Source organism: Astatotilapia calliptera, chromosome 1 (genome assembly GCF_900246225.1).
Source record: "Astatotilapia calliptera chromosome 1, fAstCal1.2, whole genome shotgun sequence".
Lineage (NCBI taxonomy): Eukaryota > Metazoa > Chordata > Actinopteri > Cichliformes > Cichlidae > Astatotilapia > Astatotilapia calliptera.
In genome coordinates this window covers 31,998,697-32,019,631 of record NC_039302.1, presented here as the reverse complement: position 1 = coordinate 32,019,631, position 20,935 = coordinate 31,998,697, and the positions used below count along the sequence as shown (strand labels likewise).

The window sequence follows — 20,935 nt, the reverse complement described above, 5'->3', positions numbered from 1 at the left end:
CCCCACCATTCTGCTGTTCAAACCATCTGTTTCCATTGGGCTCGAACTATAACATCAGCAGTCTTGTAAGTTCACTACAAGTCACGCTATGTGACACGCATAAACTTTTTTGTTTTCTTTTTCTTGCAGCCTCTTGTAGAATCTGCAGAATGAAGGCAAAGATGCACCACTGTTACTTCTCTGCATTCCCCATGGTTCGATCACAACAACAGCTGGAGGACAAATATACAAGCAAGTATCTGCTGCCAAAATTGAACTAGATTTTTCTTCTTTGCTACATCTAGTTTGATTTATTTATTTATTTTTTAAGTACAGAAACCAGGAGAAACAGTATACAAGATGGGTGTAGTCTCTGGGTCTCCTGGTTTCAAAAACACTTGTAATAGTAAAACAGAAAACCAGACCTCCTCACTCTTGTGACCTCTGTAACCAAGTTTCTGATGATTTTGTCCTCAATCAGTAGTTTCAGGTCATAGTGAATAAAAGATGAGATCATCTGTAAACGATGTCCATCGCTAGAGTGAGAAAGGAGTCGTTATTCAGGGTGTACTCTGAATACCACCCTTTTAAACAGTAACTGTAACGGAATACAGTTACTCATATTTTGTCTTTTAAATACGTAATGCGGTACATGTATTCCGTTACTCCCCAACACTGGCTGTACATTACATTCCTATTGGTTGATTAGCAGACATCCTATTTTGTCACAATTCTTTCATGTTGGTTACAGTGTATACAAACTGAAGCTTGACCAAGACAGAACAAAAAAAGAATAGCTGTAAAAAAAAATAACCCACAAATACTCAGGATGTCAATTGTGGTATTTTTTTATTATGAGAGAAATACACCTTGACATTGTTTATCACCTTGTTGGTGAGAATAAAACATAAATAAAACATTCTTACAAAATGCTTCAATAAATCACAAGTCAATTATTTTTTTACAAGTAATTTGTATTATACATAAATCATATTTACACATTTGCCCTTTTTTTTCTTCTTTTTTTTTTTACATTGCTGAGAACGAAACAACTGTGTACCAGTTGAATAGTACAAACATTTCCTTCCTTTCAAAGCAGAGGTATAAAAGCTCTCCTCTCTCCTGAGAAGACGCTGGGTTTTACTCTAGTGCATTTTATCATTAAGATTTAAGGCTACGCAGGGTTCACCTAATGGACACACTCGTCTCTCGGACAGGCTTATCATCATCACTGGTGAGGGAGTTCATTTTCCCGACTTGTGTCTGCTGATTGTCCCTTACAGAGGTCTGTGGTTCTGCCCAGTCGCTTCCTCCAACCTTTTTATTCCCCCCACATTAAAGCTGCTGCTGACTGGTTACACTGAATAACCAATTACAATCTCTGACAACTTATTTGTTTCTGCAGTCAATTACAAATGCCGTGGGGAAAAATGTCGCAGAGTGTGAGAGCCCACGCTCATCACATTATCTCTGACCTGCTGAGAAAAAAATACATCAATTTCTCACAGCAGGAGTCACAGGGGGAAAAAAACAAAACAAAAAACTAAACAGTTTCATACTTTCTGGTTGTTGCTGTTGTGTGAGGGAGGGAAATTATTTAGTTATAGGTGCAGTGCTCCCTAGTGGTCAAAACACACCTTAAAGCAACACCAAAAGTCTACCCCTCTCCGTTTCTTTGACAGGATTACACCAAAGCCATAAACAAAAGACATGAAGCAACTAATTGGCAGGCCGCATAAGCCTCTTACAAGACACACTATAATAAACCAGCCTGGATGTGAAGTCAAATCCTCAACACAAGACAGCGAGTTAACAAACAAGCACTTAAACGTGAGAAAAAGAGGCAGCAAGGAAGCAGTTCGGCAATGCTGCTCTGCCTTTCATGGGAAGAGGATCCTTTTTAAACGTCTCTTTGTCCTTCCTACCTGTCCCGCAGGTAGTCCTGCCCACAGCGTGAGCTTCGCAGGTCTTAAATATTAAGACGGGTCATCTTTGAAAAACTCCATAAAAGCTCACAGCCCCTTATTTAATCCACTTAAACACTTTAACCGTCTTTGGATCATTTTGCCCTTGATTAAAAAAAAAGAAATCATATTTCCTCGTATCTCACACCAATTAAAAATAAACGTGTTAACATTTTTAGGACAAAGTGCTCAAAAACACTGATGAGTGCTGACTAATCTGAAATGATCAGAGACTCACGAGCTACCTGCTGAGTCGGTTTAGTCACGAAACAACAACAGAACATATTTGTAGCTAATGTCCACTCTCATTCCCTCTAAGCGGTTGCTTTGTCTGTAAATTAACGGCCTCCGTTCCTACGACCAGCAGCTGTGTGCATCTGCAGAATCTATTATGGGAACTGAAAGGAGGCGAAAGAGAGAGTTGATCTCTTTAACACACAGAAACCATTAGTATGCTACCTGAAGAGTTACATGCAATTAAAAAAACGAAGGAAAGCCCTGCTTGTCGGCGTTCAGATGAAAGATGAGGGCTGCATAAAAGCCCATTGACAGGCAGATGAAACGACAATCGAGCCAATATCCATCCAAGACTCTAAAACACACTAAAGGATATGAATTGAGCCATTAGACAGAGAGAGATAACTCTCAATCCTTTCATTACTGAGCGTCTAAGAAAATACACATCTGAAGAGCTTCACTCCAAATTGGAGATAGCCATAATTCAAATAAATTAAAACCTCATTAAGGAACATGATTGATGGCATGAAGTCATCATTAAGGATTACACAAGTTAGCCAATTCCCTTTTGCTTGCAAACTGGGGACAGACTCGGCGGATCTAATCGCATCTGCTTTTTGAACACTCGACGCGAACGCCGGGCTATGATTCACTGCGACTGAAGCACTGAAACGGCTTTGGACTCTCTCTGATTAAGAAATGTTGCTAGGACCCGTAAGTTCCCCCCCCCGTGGGTTCAGTCATCAATTAGCTGTCAATTAATATGATTAGGTGTGAGGAGTTTCCAGTGCCACAGGGAGCTCGCTGACATTCACAGTGGCATTTGGATTTGTCTGTGTCCTTGAACGTGTGGTTAAAGTCGCATGGAAAAGGCCCTGCTTCTGTAAATTAACATCACAGCCTGCTGGTGCGGGGCTCTAGGAAAAAAGGCAGCCGTAACACACGAGCCCCTGACAGACTTGGAAGAGCCTGAAAGGCAATTCGCTGTGAAACGCTTTCAGCGTGATACTGAGCTGTCACAGATGTCTGATTTTTCAAAATGAAGAAATTCGAACCATTTATTTGGAAAAGGAAAAGATGAATTTTGGACATAGAATAACGAAAAAGTGCAGAGCCAGTCCATCCTTCCCACTTTAGCTACTGAACTGAATCCTAAACGCACACCACAGCAGAGCCTAATATATCCTAATTCCCAACAAACTAAAAGCTGTGGTATTTGATTTTAAAATGTATCTTCTTCCATGTAATGTTAAACAGCTCTATGTTATGACATGGAAAATTAACTAAAAGCCTTTTCAAGGTGATTCAAAAAGCCTGTGTGCGCAGGTGAATGTGTTACTACTTGGCAGCACATTCCACCGTCAGAGTGGTTTGATGGGTTCATGGTAATGATGAGGAGGAGGAGGAGGAGGAGGAGGAGAGCCACTTGTCTCAGCAGAAAAAAATCTCTCCATCCAGAGGCGGCTCTGGAAGGGGCTGGGAGTCTGTGAAGAGGAGAACAGGAGTCAGCATCACCCCGAAAACACAGGATTTTGATTTCTGATCAGTTGCCGGTGACGTTTCACCTTATACACATCAGGATTTTGCAACCCACAAATATTCTCTAAATGCCAAAACGAGAACTAAATGCTTCCAAAATGCAACTCATGGCTGAAATTTAGTAACAGCAACATATTTGCAGAAACTCCCAGCTTGTTTTTCTTCAAGGACAATAGGCTTGTCCTCCATTTTCCATTGCTGGAGGCCAAAAGAGAAACCACAGTCTACGAGAGAATCTGAGTTATAAGGCTTTTGTAACATAGTGTCACCAAATTTTGCACAGAAATTGAAATATGAGTTCCAAATAATTCAGAGTTGCCCGTATCACTGCTGCAGGAACACTTGTCTGAATAGTGTCCACACTGCATGAACCCGGGAGGTCAGAGTTCCTGCAACACAGGGTGTGCCTGTGTGCCTCAGGGTGAGTACTGTCCAGCACCAGCAGCCTTTACATTTACAGTGATTAGCCCAGAAGCAGCAACTGGCAAATTTGTGTTGGAACTGAACACAGAGAAAAAGACCAAGAATAAAGTCCAGGCTTTATTAAGCCTTTATGCTTCTAAGCTGTTATGGAAGTAACACAAGTGAAAATGTTCAAAATTCTATAGCATTTCCTCTAATCTTTCTGAGCCATCCAGGAAATTATAGTGGGGAAAATGCAAGAGAAAATGGTGACGCTGAAATGGAATTACACCCAAAGAAGATCTGAAATGGTTTAGTGGACACCCTTTTTGTCACTAATGTTTATTTGCTGCTAATTTAAACATAAACAATTCATTACTCAAGGGTGGTGGTTGTCATCAATGACACCGTAGCTTCTGTTTAAGCTCTTAGTAACACGTACTGAAAACTGTTACTGGTGGAGTTGTATAATGAAGCTGGCCAGTATGGGTTAACTGCATAGTCTAAATTCAACACTATAGTATCTCTTTTTGAACTCTGCTGCCATTAAGAGACCCACAACACACAGCAAACACACTGCTGCAGTCACAGCTGGGTAGGATATTAGCATTCCCCTTTGGGCACTTTAATGCAAACACAAAATAAACTCCTAAAGATATGTTGTTACCAACAGGGAGTCCCAACTGTGTGGCCTTATGCTGGCTCACTGCTCATTTCAGAACCATCAGTTCACATCTACATGTAGTTCATGTGTTTTATAACAAGTGTAGTTCTTCTGTGTCAGACATAAGCTCACTTCTAACAGTGTTCAAGATCCCCCTAAAAATGTAGGACAGTTGAATAATTTACTTTTGTGACTAATTTAATATTGTAACAAATTTAAGCTCCATGTGAGACCTCGTGACAGCCTGAGCAGATCGGAGCATGTGACCAAAATTACACGTCTGCTTCTCACTGAGCTCACAGTTTTTTCAAGTCTGCTTTAAAACAAGATTGGCTTCAGATCATTCTGATCAATTTCATTGTGACAGAACATATCAGGCCAACAGCTGACACAGAAAGTGGTTTAATATGGTGCAATATAGTGTTTACATGCAGGGATGCACAATGTATTTCTAATCACTGATCAGCTCTCTAAAGGTGGATTTTCTTTTTAAGTGTTATTTATTCATTAAGCATTTGCATTTTAAAAAATTCAGAAAGAAGCTGTTCAGATCAGAAGCAGACATTTCTACAAAGAGCAGAAGCATACGTCACCGCATATGTACATCAACATTGTGGACTTGTGCAGGAAAAATGCTCAAATTTTCTTTAATTGGATTAGGAAACGGAATATTTCTCCACTCTGAATCCAATGCAAATGTAACTAATTCTGGACCCGTTTCTTTCTGGCTGAGGTATTTATATGGAGCCTTTTTATTCTGTTTGTAGTTCTAATGCAGTTAGACTAGAAACACCATCATGCATGTAAACTGGGCAGTAGGAAAACAGGAAACTCCCTGTTCATGTTCTTCCAATAGGGGAAAACAAAAGATAAAATCTAGTCTTCGTGTTTGTAATGTATATTCCAACGTTAGCCAGGTGCATATATCAACTCAAGCGGCTCTCTCCTAAAATATCTTCTTTTTAGTTTACATTTTCATTCTGTTTCCTGAGGCAGTGTCATCAAACTGAGCTGTCGTGGTGGGATAGTAACACAAAGATTGAATTTTGCACCAAAAAAAAAGGTGAAACTTTGAAACATTCTCCTTTCATACGTCTAACTCCGACTTGGCTTCAGATTAGATACTTAAGAGCATACATTTAAACAGAATAAACAGTTTGGATTTTGTCTCCAATCATTTCCGTGGTGGTTTCTCTGAAGTGCTGCAGTTTAGCAGAAAAAAATTCTAACTTTATAAGGTCAAAAAAATTATTATTTTTTCTACATTAGTCATAAAGAACACTAACTTTTTTGGCTGGTTGTGACAGATGATGCACTGTGGCAGGAAACAAAAAACTACCTTGAAACTTTGCACTAAGCTGTAGACCTGACATATCCTTCCTTCTTCTTCCATTATCCATCCATCCACATGTCTACCAATAATGTCTCCTTTTCAATAATAACTAAACACAGTACATCCTTGACAAAAAGCACTCCACTCCAACCTGCTGACTCACTGTGAAACACTGAACAATTCGACTCAATCCAGCCAGTTTATCATCTTATACCTGCTGACTGTGCGCTCCCCCCTTTGGCCTTTTTCTTCTTCTTCTCCTTCTCCTTCCCATCTTTGCCCTTGTTCTTGGCTAGCTGCAGGAGGCTCTTTGAGATCTGGTTGTTGCCTTCGCTGCCCTTGAGGTTCGTGGAGGATGAGGTAAAGGGATTGAGGCCTTTCCCTTTGGGCTTGGACCGCTGGGGCTGCAGCCTCGGCAGAGAGGAGGAAGAGGAGGAGGAGAACTCCAGCGGGTCCAGCTCCAGAGACTGGGAGCTGCCAGCGAACTCATCAGACGTTGTAGAGGGAGTCCTCTGGAAAGGAAGGAACAAGAGGCGCTTAGGAAGATGAACAGCTGCGGTCTACATCTGTATGTGAATATGCATGAAAGGCTTTTTGCTAAATGATGAGCACGACTGTTTCTAGAAAAGCTCAGTTTTGGAAAATGATCATATTTAGATTTTTTGGAGAAACATAACAGTGCTGTTTGGTTTGCGTTGCAGCGACGCTCGCCAGTTAAAATGTGGCCAAGAGCTTTTTTAAATCCACTTTTAAGAGGACCCAAGTTCAAGCCTCTGCTGTAAGCATCCATAAACATCAACCAGGCTGGAGTGTCATTGAGTGCAAAAAATGAATCCCTCCAGGCTCACACCGTGTTCCCCTGCAGCTGAGGGGCGACAGAAGAGGCGGTTTCCCTGCAGGGATCAGCAGATCGTGTTATCATTATTATGATTTTCAGAGTGTCCCTGCTCACCTCAGCTAGACGCAGGTCCTCCATCTTGTTGAGGTGCCGCTGCATAGCCTCCCTGTCCCTCTCCAGCTTCCTCTGGGCATCTCTCAGTCTCTCCAGGTCCTTCTGGTACTCCTCCTTCTTGTTCTGCAGCTCCTGCTTCTCCTCCTCCAGGTCCTTCTGCCGCTTCAGGATTTCCTCCTCCTGCAGCGGTTGATACAAGTGTAGATTGATTTATTGAACTGACAGACACGTGAGGCGTCACATCGTATGTTTTCAGCTCCTTTCCTTTAGTGGAAACCTGCAATAACTGAGCCTGAATGAATAAAAGCTAATGACTGCCTGATTTAATATTGTGATCACATTCAGTGTCTCAACCTCTCCTTAATGCACGTTTCCCCATCAGGAAAAAATAAGCTGGAAAAAAAAAAACTGAAGTCTAGACTTTACCAATGCTGACTGAATAATTTATTGTCTCCTCATATATTAAATCAACTTCATAACTCCACAGGTGCTGCTGCCTGCTGTGCATTATGAAGCTGATCACAACTGCATTTAACTTGTTGATTTTAAACGACATTAAGTTGATTGTGGGCTAAGTATTCAAACTTTGGGGACACACTGCAGGGAATCACACGCGCTGGTGATAATGAGTGTGAAATTCATTTAAACAAACAATGACCCACTCGACAGATGCAAGGATATACTGCTCATATCATCCAAGGTGCAGTCACTACCAGTAAACAAACCATAGACTGCTGCTCTTGTTGCTGTTTACACCTGCAGCATATGATCAGCGTACCACCCTGAACTTTAATCCCTAACCCCATCAAAATAAAATTTCTCCAAAGTCAAAGCAATCAGAAAATACTAACATTGTTATTGCAAGTATCACGATTCAGGTGTGTTTTTTCAAAATGTACGATTAGACGTAACCCTGTGGTGGGTTAGAACTCGAGGGTTAATCCAGAAGTTGTGGCTTTTTAAAAGAACGCTAATCATCTCCATGTCTGCTCGAATAGTTTGGGTTTCTTGTACTGTTGTAATGCTCAAACTCTTAAACATTAGTTTCTTTGCAGATCTGGATGACTAAGTGATCACTATTTTGTAGAGATGGACCGATCCGATATTACGTATCGGTATCGGTCCGATACTGACCTAAATTACTGGATCGGATATCGGAGAAAAATAAAAAATGTAATCCGATCCATTAAATATCACGAAAGCACCTCACAAAACTTGCAACACGCCGTAACTCACCTCAGAACGTTAGCAGTCGGAGCAGTATGCATCACGTGATAGAGCGGCTGTGGCATGCGGGACCTGTCGGTGGTCTGGATAGCATGTGGAGCTTCGCTAGCAACCCGGCATTTCATCTCCGACAAAGTTATCCCCGAGAGAAGTAAAGCAAGTGTGTAAGTCCATCTCTGAATGTTTGTAAAGCATTCCCACGTTGAGCTTAACGAGCGACTGCCTCTGCTCTCCGGCTGCTACTTCAATCGTGAAACTGCTTAAATGATCAGCTGATCGGCTTTTCTGTCGCGAGTCCGTCTCTCATTTGTTTTTGGTCCACTTTGCACCAGAAAGAGGAAACCAGCGGCTGAACAACAGCAGCACGTTTAAGCTTGATAAGCTGTTGTTACAATTTATTTAAATATTACTTTCTACACCAGGATCTTTTTCTACGTAGCTGACGCTGGTAACTGTGCAGGGGCGGATCTAGCAAAGTTTAGCCAGGGGGGCCGATAGGGCATGAACAGGGAAAAGGGGGCACAAAGTCATACTTTTCTTTCTTATTCTCATTTAAAATGTCTAGCTTTTGATAAATAATTATCTGACACCCAAAGTTTTAATTTGATGTAAAATGAATAGAAATCAATTACTGTATATAGTGACTATTAAGTCTAATATATATACCCTAGTAAGCTATAGTACTTTTTACTTTGGGAAGGTACCATCTGTGCAGTCTGCAATTTTGTTGAAGAAAGATGTTGAATCTATTTAATATTTCTTGAAAAATAATTGATTTCTGTGCATTTTTTTTTCACACTGCATCAAATTAAGGTTGATTACGTCGATTAAGCATCATGAGGTGGAGCGTGAGGGGTGGTTCCCTATTTTTTATTTATTTATTTTTGTTGTTGCTGGGAGTTGGAACCCTATTAGTTAGGTTGCTTAATATTTACGCTAAGTACTCTTTAAAATACCAGAATAGGGAGGATGGTGTAGGTCTAAGTTTATTAGATTGATCAGTATTGCTGAACTATGAAATATTTTTTTTGTATACAGGTATAACAGAATAGCTTTAGTGTAGTTGTTGTTTTAAACTTGAGTATGAACTTGCAGACTTGCAAAATGCAGCAAGATATTTTAAAAAACAGTTTTGTTGATTAAAAAACACTATATCGGATTCATATCGGTATCGGCAGATATCTAAATTTATGATATCGGTATCGGTATCGGACATAAAAAAGTGGTATCGTGCCATCTTTACTATTTTGTAATCATTCTGCCATTTGGCAGTAATTTAATATGGAAAACAATGAGAATAAATTGCACAATTGAGCAGTCATGTGTCTCATTCACCCACTTTTTTCTACATCTTAAGTTAACATTCAGACAGATGATGAACGTGTCAAATATCCTTGCTCAAGGATGCTTTGGCACACAGACTGGAGCAGCCAGAAATCAAACCACCAACCTACTAGATGGTTTACTTTACCTCCTGAGCCACAGCTGCCCTAATTCACAAACAGAGAGAATGTTTACTACATGTTGTTCAGCCTTTAGTTAGTGCGACGTTTCAGCCAGCCGTGGAGGTGAATCTACTACCACGCCTTTGCAGCCTTGTCAGATGAAATTTGACCCTGCAACTTTTCTTTCAGCGTTTCAAGCTTGTCAGTGAAAGCTATATTTGAAGGCAGTGTACCATCTCTTTAAAGCACCACAGAAGACTTTAATGCCCTGCACAAGTACGCATTGTAATTTATCAGATAAAACACTGCATGAGGTGAAACACTGCAGCATGAAACCATCCTGGGGGGTTACTGTCAGAATTATAGCTGCCCTGAAACTATTAATAATAAACAGGGCTAGTGGAAGATGATGCATAGTTACCTGTGCGTGCACCTGTGCCTCCCTCTCAGCGAGCTGCTTTTCCCTGAGCTCCCACTCCTTCTCTCTTCTCCTCTTCTCCTCAGCATGAGCTGCCTGTTGTCTCTGCAGGGATGCCAACTCCTGCCGCTGCTTCTCCAGGCTGCGCTGCTTCTCCTGTTCGATCAGCGAGCTGGGCCGGGAGGACGGTCGTGATAACGATGTGCAAGAGGACGAGCGCTCACTCAGGGCCTGCCGCTGGTCCTCTATGAAACTGTCCTGCTGGACTACCACTGCCTGTGTTAGACAGAGCCACAGAGATTAGGTTAGACATACCCATCCTGTGGATTGTGGGGTATTCTGCACTGGCTCTGTGTGGATGGAGGTCTTTTTTCTGTTCTTTTCATTGGAAAGCTTCACAGACTTGCATCATGTCAGTTCTGATCTGGAGCGCTGGATGTATTGTCCTGCTTAGAAACCATCATACCTGCAGAGTGCTTAGCAGAAGATGCAGGTTGGAGACACTGTGGAGGACCTGCTGTTGAAAAAGAGAGAGCAGTGAGTATAACCTCAAACCTCCGGCTGTGTTCTTGTTATCCAGGAGAAAAATCCACTTCGGCTGCAAGGACAAAGCTCTTTGATGTTGCCTTACTTACTGCTCCACTTGACATGTTAAAATTCACCATTATTGGTAGCGGTGTTTTATACAATATCAATTTATAACAATATGCTGATTTAACTTTACAGAGATCTGACCTTTCCTGCGCTCAGATATTAGCACAGTAACCTTGTATTTGTCATCCGTGTTTACAAGGACTCAAAACTGATCCAAACCACGTTACTGCGAACTAAACAAAACAGCTTTCATAAAGTGACACGTCTGGAGGAAATGTTGTGGTGTCACACAGAATATTTTAATATAATAATAAAAAACTGATTTTACTAAACTTAAAGTTGTTTATAGCTCCACAAACCAAATATTGCTTTAAAAATCACACTTTGCAGCCACGATAATAAAACCACTGACAGATGAAGTTACAAACGTTGATCTTCTTTGAATCGTTAAGTCTTGCATTATTGTAAATGCTACTTTAATTCACTGACCTACACATCATGACTGACTAAGCACACACATATTATCAAAAGCACACAAACTACCAGGAAAATGTTCCCTGCTTCACTGCAAAAAAATGTTCAGGAATAGCTCAACGAATATGACAAGGAGCCAAAGGCATCAATACACCAGAATAGGACCCATATCTGCAGACAGAGGCATGTACAAAGGGAGGCCATGGAAAGCCTCCTTAACTCGTTTCCCCCTTGGACTTATTCTAACCCTTGTTTTTCTTTGCTAAAGACTGGCTATTCTGACTAAGGAGTAATTTTACTTTTTAAATAAAATACTTTTAGGAAGAAAAATTGAAGAAATAAAATAATTAGAACTACTTTGGGCATATTTTTATGGTTAATGTTTTATTATACTTAAATAAGTTTATGACTTATTCAAATAAAAGGTTCTAAATACCCATTTTGCCATTTTGCAAAACAGCTCAGGGCTGGATATCAGCTTAAAAATTATTCACAGTGATTTTTGCACAGATTTCCGACAATGTATCTCTTCCTGATCAAATGTTCTGATTTCCTGTTGTTCCTACAGTTGAAAATGCTCCCAAAGCTGCAAAAGTCATGTAGCCTAAGCTCTGCACCATTTATGGTTTTATATCGCGTGCAGCGTTAGCAACATGAAACGCAAACAACTTCACCGACCCACTAACATGGTTTTAGACTTTTAGTCTTGTATTAACTGCTTATTGCTCTTTGATGCTGCAAAAATATCATATTTATTAGTTAAGCCTTATTTCTTCCTGTTATTTTACTGCGCTACGCTGCATGAGCTGCTTCTGATTATTGTGCATTTTAATAACAATTTTCACTTAAAACTCTTCCTACTTTTATTAAATGACAGCTTACTTTGCTTGGCACATGCTCACTTTCACTTTGAGCTATTTTGTTATTTATTACTTAGCAGAGCTTTTTACAGAAACAGCAGTAAATCCCTAAATGTGGGCAGCAGGGTCGTTTAGATTAAGTAAAAACAATTTCAAATTTGAATTTCTAAAAAAAATTTATATGTTGTTATTGATGGAGTATAAAAGTGTTTGATAGGTGGCAAAAGGAAAGCTGTTAGCGGCAAATCAACCTCAACAAGTGAATAATAATAATTAAACGAGTCGATCAAAACCAAAAGGAGGAAACAGTCCATCACAGTTCTGAGTCATGATCAGTGCTGTGGTTAAAGGTTTGTGGAAGACTTTCAGATTTCAAACTGGGCCGACGCATTCTGGCTGAACTTGAGCTTTACTGCTGTTTGAGACAACACGCTGATTAATGCCGGTAACAATGCCGTTGACACAGGGTTTTGGCAGTTTCTATGTAAACAGCGACTTGAACTGAATTAGACACAGGAAGTCAGTGTTACCTCACTGTTCCTCTTCAGCAGCTGCAGCAGGTTGGCGTTTCCTCCCTGCACACAAACATTAAGACACACTGAGCAAGCTAAAACACAATAATATACTCGCATGCAAACATCTGCTCTTGTGTACAGTGCTCTTGTGGGCCTGTATACTGTATATATCACGGAGCGAATGTGATTAAAGTTGCACATGTGGGTGTGCTGTGAAGTCTAATTGTATCTGGCTATGATTATGTATGACGGATTTAGTGTCGTGCCGCTTTATTTTAAATGGGGACGAGACGAACGGTTCTAAAAAGGTATTTTCAGTTTACAAAAGAACGGCACAGACCAACGTGAATACAATAGAAGATGGAAGGCTGGAATTAACTCTGCATTGTATTTTTTAATGATGACTCGGACTTCTGAACACCGTCCTTTTACTGCTGAACTCTCTTTGAACTTTGGCACCATGCCTGGGGTGAAATGTTAAGAAAAATTAAATGCTTCTCTTCTGTTTTCAGAGAGCAGCATTTACAAGGAATGGCCTGGTGAATAGCTGGCTCCTTTTTCTTTATTAAACAGCACATTACGTTTACTGTAGCCTGTCTCTGCTAAAAGATTCAAGACACAATAATGTGCAGTCCAGCTGCTGGTATATGCAGTATAAATGACTACAAAGGCTGGCATCCAGTGCAGAGCTACAATAGCAGCACCTAAAGGCACTCCATTCATTTCCATCATCTATTGAATCCTACACAACTGATGGTCGCCATTAGCAACGGGACCTGGGAGGAAGAATCAAGAGGCTAATTCATTGGAGGGAGAGAAGCAGTTAAATTCATTTTAATGGTATTGTTAGTGTTGGAGGACAAATGCACCCCCACACATGCCCTCAGGTTCTCTGTGACGTGTAGGGGCACATTGGCTTCAGAGTCAAGGAGAATAACTGGCTGCTGGGATGCAGACCTTCTTTAAAACGCTGTCGGACTCAGTCCTGCGCAGGTCTCCCGCCATATCCTCACTCTCATCTCTGTCTCCACCTGATATAAAGAGAAACCACAGGAAAAAAAGATGTGATCAAGAAGAGTGCTGCAAGACAAAAGGAGAACTCTAAGAGCTAGAATATGAAAAAAGACAAATGTGACTGGAATTCAACCAAAACAACAGGCTATGTCCTCAAAAAAAAACAAACAAACCAAACAAACCCAACAACAGTAAGCTGCTCTGCTCAGTCAAAGTCAAATGCTGGGGGAAAAACCAAACCAAAAACAGCTAGGGTGAACAGGAAAGGAAAGCACTGCAGATCACAAGTTCCACATATTTTTGACATTGCCTCCTGGTGACAGCAGCTACAGACTACCAGCACCAAATCATGCCAGGACCTTTAGCTTCTCCACAGCTGTGGCACATCTGCAGGCTGCTTTGCAACCCCCACCACCACCCCAGATCCTCTTTTAATGCTAAAACTTCATCGGTGACAATGTCTGTCATTAATGGCTGTTCTGTTATGGCAGCTCATGTTGCCTTTCCTTCCACATATGTGCACACGGAAGAGCGGGAACGTCCCAGAACAGAGCCAAACCGCCAAATCTAAACTACTGCAGATGGAAATAACAACCTCTTGATTACAATGGCCCAGCCTGAATTATGGTTACTTATCAGAATGTGGGTGATTAAATGCAAACTCTTTCTTCTTGGTGAAAAGTTTTGGTGGCGAATATGAGCACAAATATGTAACTGAAAAGCAAAATTCGTGTTTTATGAAGCAGGATGGAGACTTAGTGAGTAACTACAGGTTGGAAAAATCAACCTCTTCAGATCCATTTTTACCAATTTTGTAGTTTTGCTGGGTTGTTTTTCCCACATTTGTCATTTAACACCACCAGGGCTGCAGCTGAAAAACAATGGCATCTAAATGACACATGGATTTCATTAAATAAATACACTGCAATTATAGTCAAATCTCCACATCTTAATGACAGAGCTGTGATGCTGAAAGTCTATTAACTTATGCAGTCTGCATTTTGACCAATTTTCCTTCCGGCTTCTAATCAGGCCCCAGAAGAGGAACAAAATTAGCTAAATGAACACCGCAGCTTTAGCTTTTATCAAAGGAAAAAAGCAGTGTGTAGATTTGTAACTTAAACAGAGTTGGTAGACGTGGTGTACAAATTAAGAATTTGTTTGGTGTTCATACTGAAATAATGTGAGGTGATGTAATGATTAATATTAATATCAACCGAGACCTCAAGCTGATCAACCCCGCCCTGCAAGGAAACACTTTTTCTCTGCACCCTGTCGTTTCCGACAAGGTTAATAAAAGTCCTTCGTTTACCATTAGAGAGAGATCCTGTGCAATTTTGTGTGATAGTGAAATTCTATGATTTTAAAAAACAGAAATGACACTTAAAATTGGGGGACTCGTAGATATAATTCATGCTTTTGACACAGAGTCGACTTCCTTGGCAGCCATCATTTCTTTGGATGTATGGAAAATGAGAAATTCTCACTACATTTCAGTGAAAAGCAAAGTCTGACAGATCAGTGCAGCAGAGCAGGCCATTCAGATATGCAACCTCTCAAACAGTCTGCAGGAGAGCTTTTGTAAACCCCCCCTCCCCCACCACCAAAAAAAATCCAAAGTATTACAGGTTTTATATTGTCAACAAGTGACTCCTGTGAAGGTTACAGCCGGGTTTGCTATGTCAATAAAATAAGTGGCTCTCACATGCAGAAACTCGGGAAGGAATCAAAAGATTTTCTGCTGACCTACATTCATGTTGTGTTTATGTTGAATCTGACATCTCATCTGATTTATTATTTATTATGAATTATGTTCTGCCTTTTTCTTTTACATTCTTTTAGTTTCACTGCTATTCTTTTATTTACATTTTCTTCCTTCTCCACCTACAGAGACTTGTGTAAAGTCTACATTTACTTTAAAATATAATTAACAGTCAACACATTTATCTATCTGTTATATTCCCTTACATTAGTCTCTATATTTCATTATGTTTGCTTATTTAAATAAATCAAGGCTGCAATAGTGTTTAAGAGACATCCCCCTCAGACAAAAATATCATTGTTTAGCTGTAGTTTTCCAGGTATGCTAGCGATGTAGAGATCTGGACCTCTTAGAGCTCTTGTGGTTCAATGGATTCGACACTATCAGCTTGCAAGCCACCAGTTCAGAGATATCGCCCCAGGCCACCTTTCCCTCAGGAAGCTCCAGCTCTGCTGTCCAAGCCTCCGTCTGAAATGTTTTATCTAACTGCTCTGAACAGGGGAATTGTGGGGAGAGGTGGGTATGACCACCAAAACCCCGTTTCAAGATGAAAAATGAAATATTCCACTTTTAAAAACTGTGCTTTGGCTTTCAGCAGTGTTGTTACACATTTGCAGTCCAGTCACCAAGTCGGTGCAGTTATCTTGACAAGCAGGTGGGGGTTCAGCATGTTTCCCTGCACTGGATTGCACAATGTTTAAAAAAAAAAGAAGAAGAAGAAGAAGAAAATAAAACGTAAAGGAAAAAAGACACCAACAAATGTTCAGAGCAGCACACTTACTCTTACTGCTGTGCATCTGGTGACTGTCGAAGCCTCCGAAGGTCTCAGCCCTGCGGGGCAAACACACCGGCCCCGCACCACCACCACCTCCTCCCTCCTGGACGCTGGCCATGGCCCCGCCCAGGCTGCCATTCACCAGTGTCTGTAACGTCTCCACTGTCACGGACACACACAGAAGGAAACATCAGCGTGCAGGTCAGTAAGTGAATTATCCAGCTAACTGTGTTACAGTTCAGCTCTGCAGCCATATATCCTGGCAGGCTGCTACCGGCTCCTGTTGCTAAGCAACTATTGACAACCTATTAGCGCCACAGAGCCTCTTCACTAAAAGTTTAAACATCTTCGCAATTTGAAATGTATAGAAACTCTGAAAAGATGTGTGCATTGCTATCAGCATACAGTGTACTGATGCAACACTGTGACCTTTCCTGTCTGGCAGATTCTCAGTAAAACACAATAACCTGAGGAGGAGAAATCACATTACTGCTGCCAATTCACATATCAAATAAGGACAATTACTGCTCCAGGCTTTACAAGGACGAGGTGAAAAAGACATTGTGCTGTAGAGTAGGTAAACTTTTACTGCTATTTTGAAAAGTTATAATCATTACAGGAGTTTTCCTTCATTCATCCAACCGCCATTAGAGCTGCAGCCTGTTTTTCTTTGAACTGTCACAAACTTACCAAACCTGTAAACTTTAAAACAAATCCTTTGTATTTTTAACCAGCTCCAGATTTTTGTGGAACACTCTTTGCCTGCAGCGGGACTAAATAATAATAAGGAGCTGTTTCCTTACGCAAGTCACACTCTGACCACCGAAGCTCCTCGGCTCCTTCACAGACAAGAACACACACCAACAACAGGTTCAGCTTTTCTCTTCATTTTGTCATATTCAAGTCATATTCAACTACATTTTAAGAACGGTAAGGATTTCCCAGCATACATAATCAAAATTAATGTTTCACTTCATTATTACTCAAAGCTTGATGTCACTGTGCTACAAGAGGACATCAATGGGCCGTAAAAAGTCCAAAATTGTCTTAAATCCACATTTACTGGTAAAAATCCTTAAAACAGATCAAACTCTCTTAAATTATTTTGGCTTCCAATTCTTAGAACACAATGACACTATTCATGTAACCTCTCTACAGTTCAGACAATGCAGTTGCACTGCTGTTAAGGCCACGGTGCCTTAATTTAGGCCCCACAGCCTGCTGAGTTTGCAGTTCACTGTTAGGAATGCTGAAGATGATGAAGGAGAGGGCCTTCCAACCAGCACGCTCATTAGTCTACGGAAATGGAAAGATAGGAAGCGGATAATCCTAGAAATTTTATTTGTGTTGCGGTCTTACCTGATTTCAACTAATAGATATCAGACATCAGATGGATATGTCCATGAGAATTTTGGTCATTAATTATATCTAAAATGTTATTTAAAAGTTCTTTAAATAAACACTGTGATTGATTATTGGTTATGCAATCATTTGCTTCCATTTTTGACTGTAGGAAGGAGCTAAAACTCTCCTGATCTTGATCTTTTTTGCATTTACAGCTTTCACGCTAATGCTTATTAGAATAACAAACTCCAACCCACTGATCTCTCAAAGGGTACACATGGAAAAAAAAACGTTATTAAACTTTCTCCAATTTATTCTTTTCAATTATTTAAAATCAGAATCAGAATCAGAATACTTTATTGATCCCTGGGGGAAATTAAAAAGCAAACTGTCTAATATTCAAACGGCAATTCCCCATTAAAGTAATGCAAATACAGTTTCAAGCACTTAATCCAAAATCCAAGCACTTTTCAAACCTTGAAAACATCATCTTAAAATTCACGAGTTTGCAGCACCTGCAAAATCCCTGCATGTTGTTGTTAGACTGCATCATGTAAAATCCAAAGTAAACCCATACACTTGAAATAAAGCAGTGCAAATGATAAGTAAAGTGAAAGCTATACATACATATATTTCAATACCTTTAACACAGGATACAGTAATTGCTCTGAGCTCACCTCTCCGCTTTCTTCTAACACATTTGATGAACAACACTGCCAAAGCACCAACAAGCGCTGGAGTAAAATCTCAAAACGCATCCCGACTCCTTTAATGTTTGCTATACACTTGAATCTCTCTCTCGGGCTATGAAGGGATCCAACTACTGAGCTCATTACATACTCAATTACATCATTTCCTTAGGGATTAATAACACGGTAGGCTCTCATCAGAAGAATTAAAATGAATAAACAAGTTTTCTTTACATACAAATTGTTTATAAACTCCTTACATACAAAAAGTACTGAAATTCACATTTTTTTACAGTGAATTTTTCCATGTGGTTGCCAAAGTGTATCCTTTTCACCTGCAGCCTCAAAAATGTGTGGTGGAAAGAATTTATCAGAACTTTTTTATGAAAAGTGAGGGCAGAACTGTCCATATGTAATAATTGATGAAAAACAATAAGGTGCTTTTTTAGCAGATGGCTTTATGCCTCATGTCATGACACAAGTTTTGCTTAATAATTGATATTAGCTATACATATGAATGAGTCAGTGCTTTCTCTTCAATGAGATATTATAATACCCTGTTTTATTCTCAAGGTGTCATTTACAAATGCAGTGTTAGGACCGCTTTGGTGTTAAGAACTCAAACCTCACTAAAAGGAGAATAGACCAAAAACTAAGAGGGAAAAAATGGTCCGCCTGCCTCCCTATCCTCACCTATGGTCATGGTCTTTGGATAGTGACCGAAAGACTGTGGATACAAACAGCGATAATGAGCTTTCTTCGAAGGCAGAGTGGCTTGTCCCTTAGAGACGGGTTGATGAGATCAGTCATTTGCGAGGGGCTCAGAGAAAAGCTGCTACATTTCCACATCGAAAGGAGCCAGTTGAGGTGATTTGGGGATCTGACAAGCACGTCTGCCCGATGTCTAGGACAGACGCCCACCACAGTGGATGCTAATAGCTCAGTCACACCAGAGTTAAAAATAGGAAGAAACCCTCCTTCCAACTAGGAAAAAAAAAAATCAGTGGTTGCCCATTGATTCAATTGAATGTTTTTGCTGTCAGAGATTCATTGCAAGTAGTTGCAGTGTACAACATCCTCAGTCACCATGCGATCAGTTTTGATCACAGGTAAGATAAGATAAGATAAGATAAGATAAGATAAGATAAGATAAGATAAGATAAGATAAGATAGAACTTTATTAATCCCTCAGGTTGCCTGGTGGGAAGCAACTTGTCTCCACACAATTACAATTTGACTCAGACCGACTGCAACCACTGTGACAGGTTTGAAGGTTTGCAAGTAATTGCAATCTGATTTATATCTGATGTTTATTTTCTAACTTGTGGTATCATTTAAAGTAAAACAGACAATGAAGGGCTGGGCATGATTAGGCCATAGGTATCCTGATTGAGGAGCCGAAAACGCTTCGTTTAAGGCTTAAAAACACAACTTCAGGATATCGCACTTACCCACTCAATCTTTTACATACCTTTCTTATAATCTTTTAAGTTTGCCTAGATGATAAAATTTAAAAACGTAAACAGGATAACATGTGTAAGATGTACTTTATGTTCATAAAGCAGCAATGACACATGCCACATACTAACAATGTGTAACAATGTTAGTATACAAGCCTCTCACTGTGTTTTTTTTTCGTTCATTCAAATTTATTTCTCAGTATATTCAATGAATGACGCATCCACAGCACACATCTTAGAAACCCGTCTTTCTTACCTTCCTGCAGGGCATCTTTCATGATGGACGCCCCCCCAGGCGGCTCCAGGCTGCAGGGTGACCTGAAGAAAGGTTGGACCTGCCGACAGGCCTCCTCGCCTGGGCTCACGCCCTCCCACATCCCTCTGAAAAGCCGCACCTTCTCCTCCAGCAGAGACATGATTTCTGTATCCTTTTGCCTCAACAGTTCTGACCAGCAGAGACAGACAGACAGGAAGACACAAAGACAAACAGTGAGAAATCTCAGGCAAATGTGTGTGTGCGCTTGCTATCATACAAACAAATTTAATAGATTTCTCTCACCTCTCATTTCCTTTGCTTTAGTCTCTAGCTGTCTCTTGTCATCTTCTGTCTCACTGGGAATCCCTTCATCCTCATCCTTGTCCCTGTCCAATAAAGAAAATAAAGATGATGTACAACATCCCATAAATTAGACAGGATTAAAGACCAACAAACAACCAGAAATCTACATCACTTACAGTGTACAAGTGTTTAATCAATTAACTGGAGTTAAATTATTCACTAAAGTTTTGGTAATTAAAAACTTAAAAACAGTATTCCGAAACATTTTCATTAATTTGCAACATTTTACAGATTTCTCGTCTTAAAAAGACAAGTCATGAAAATAACCATTAGCTTCCATCCCACAGGACAACAGACAAGTGTCCCAAAAGTTTGAAGCACATGAACACATGGTGTTTTTAGTTCAAGAGAAAAAAAAAACAGAAGCCATAGCCTTTAAAAAAAAAAAAAAAATCATTTCTGCCAATAGCATGATCTCCATTTGTGTTTTGGCAGAAGTCAGACTGCGAAGGAGACAGAGTGCCTAATCTCTCTCCTTCCCACTGGCTGCATTCAAATAATCCTCTGCTTATAGCGAGCTGTCCTTGAAGCCAAACCAGCATTAGACTGTCCCTGAGTACATCCTATCCCCAGGTAGAGTAGTGCTACTCCTCCTGACAGCACAGTGCTCTGTCCACAGAACTGGGCTTGGTCTAACTCGTGGTTTACATCACAGATGGACGGGTGATG

General features: G+C 40.3%; 1 protein-coding gene across 9 annotated transcripts in view; it reads right to left on the bottom strand.

The window, feature by feature from the left end:
- Positions 1–811: 811 nt before the first annotated feature.
- The window catches only part of akap13 (A-kinase anchoring protein 13), a 122,134-nt gene continuing 102,010 nt past the window's right edge, over positions 812–20,935 (bottom strand). For 6 of the 9 annotated variants that reach the window (XM_026174621.1, XM_026174664.1, XM_026174656.1 and 3 more), the window contains 10 exons: positions 20,207–20,289; positions 19,904–20,092; positions 16,161–16,316; positions 13,561–13,634; positions 12,619–12,663; positions 10,627–10,677; positions 10,164–10,436; positions 7,071–7,253; positions 6,333–6,630; positions 812–3,664 (listed from right to left, as the gene is read on the bottom strand). In XM_026174621.1, coding sequence (XP_026030406.1) covers positions 3,612–3,664; positions 6,333–6,630; positions 7,071–7,253; positions 10,164–10,436; positions 10,627–10,677; positions 12,619–12,663; positions 13,561–13,634; positions 16,161–16,316; positions 19,904–20,092; positions 20,207–20,289 — 1,405 coding nt within the window. In that variant the 3' untranslated portion in view covers positions 812–3,611. The remainder of the gene's footprint in view (positions 3,665–6,332; positions 6,631–7,070; positions 7,254–10,163; positions 10,437–10,626; positions 10,678–12,618; positions 12,664–13,560; positions 13,635–16,160; positions 16,317–19,903; positions 20,093–20,206; positions 20,290–20,935) is intronic. The other 3 variants (XM_026174648.1, XM_026174671.1, XM_026174689.1) reach the window with 1 other exon arrangement.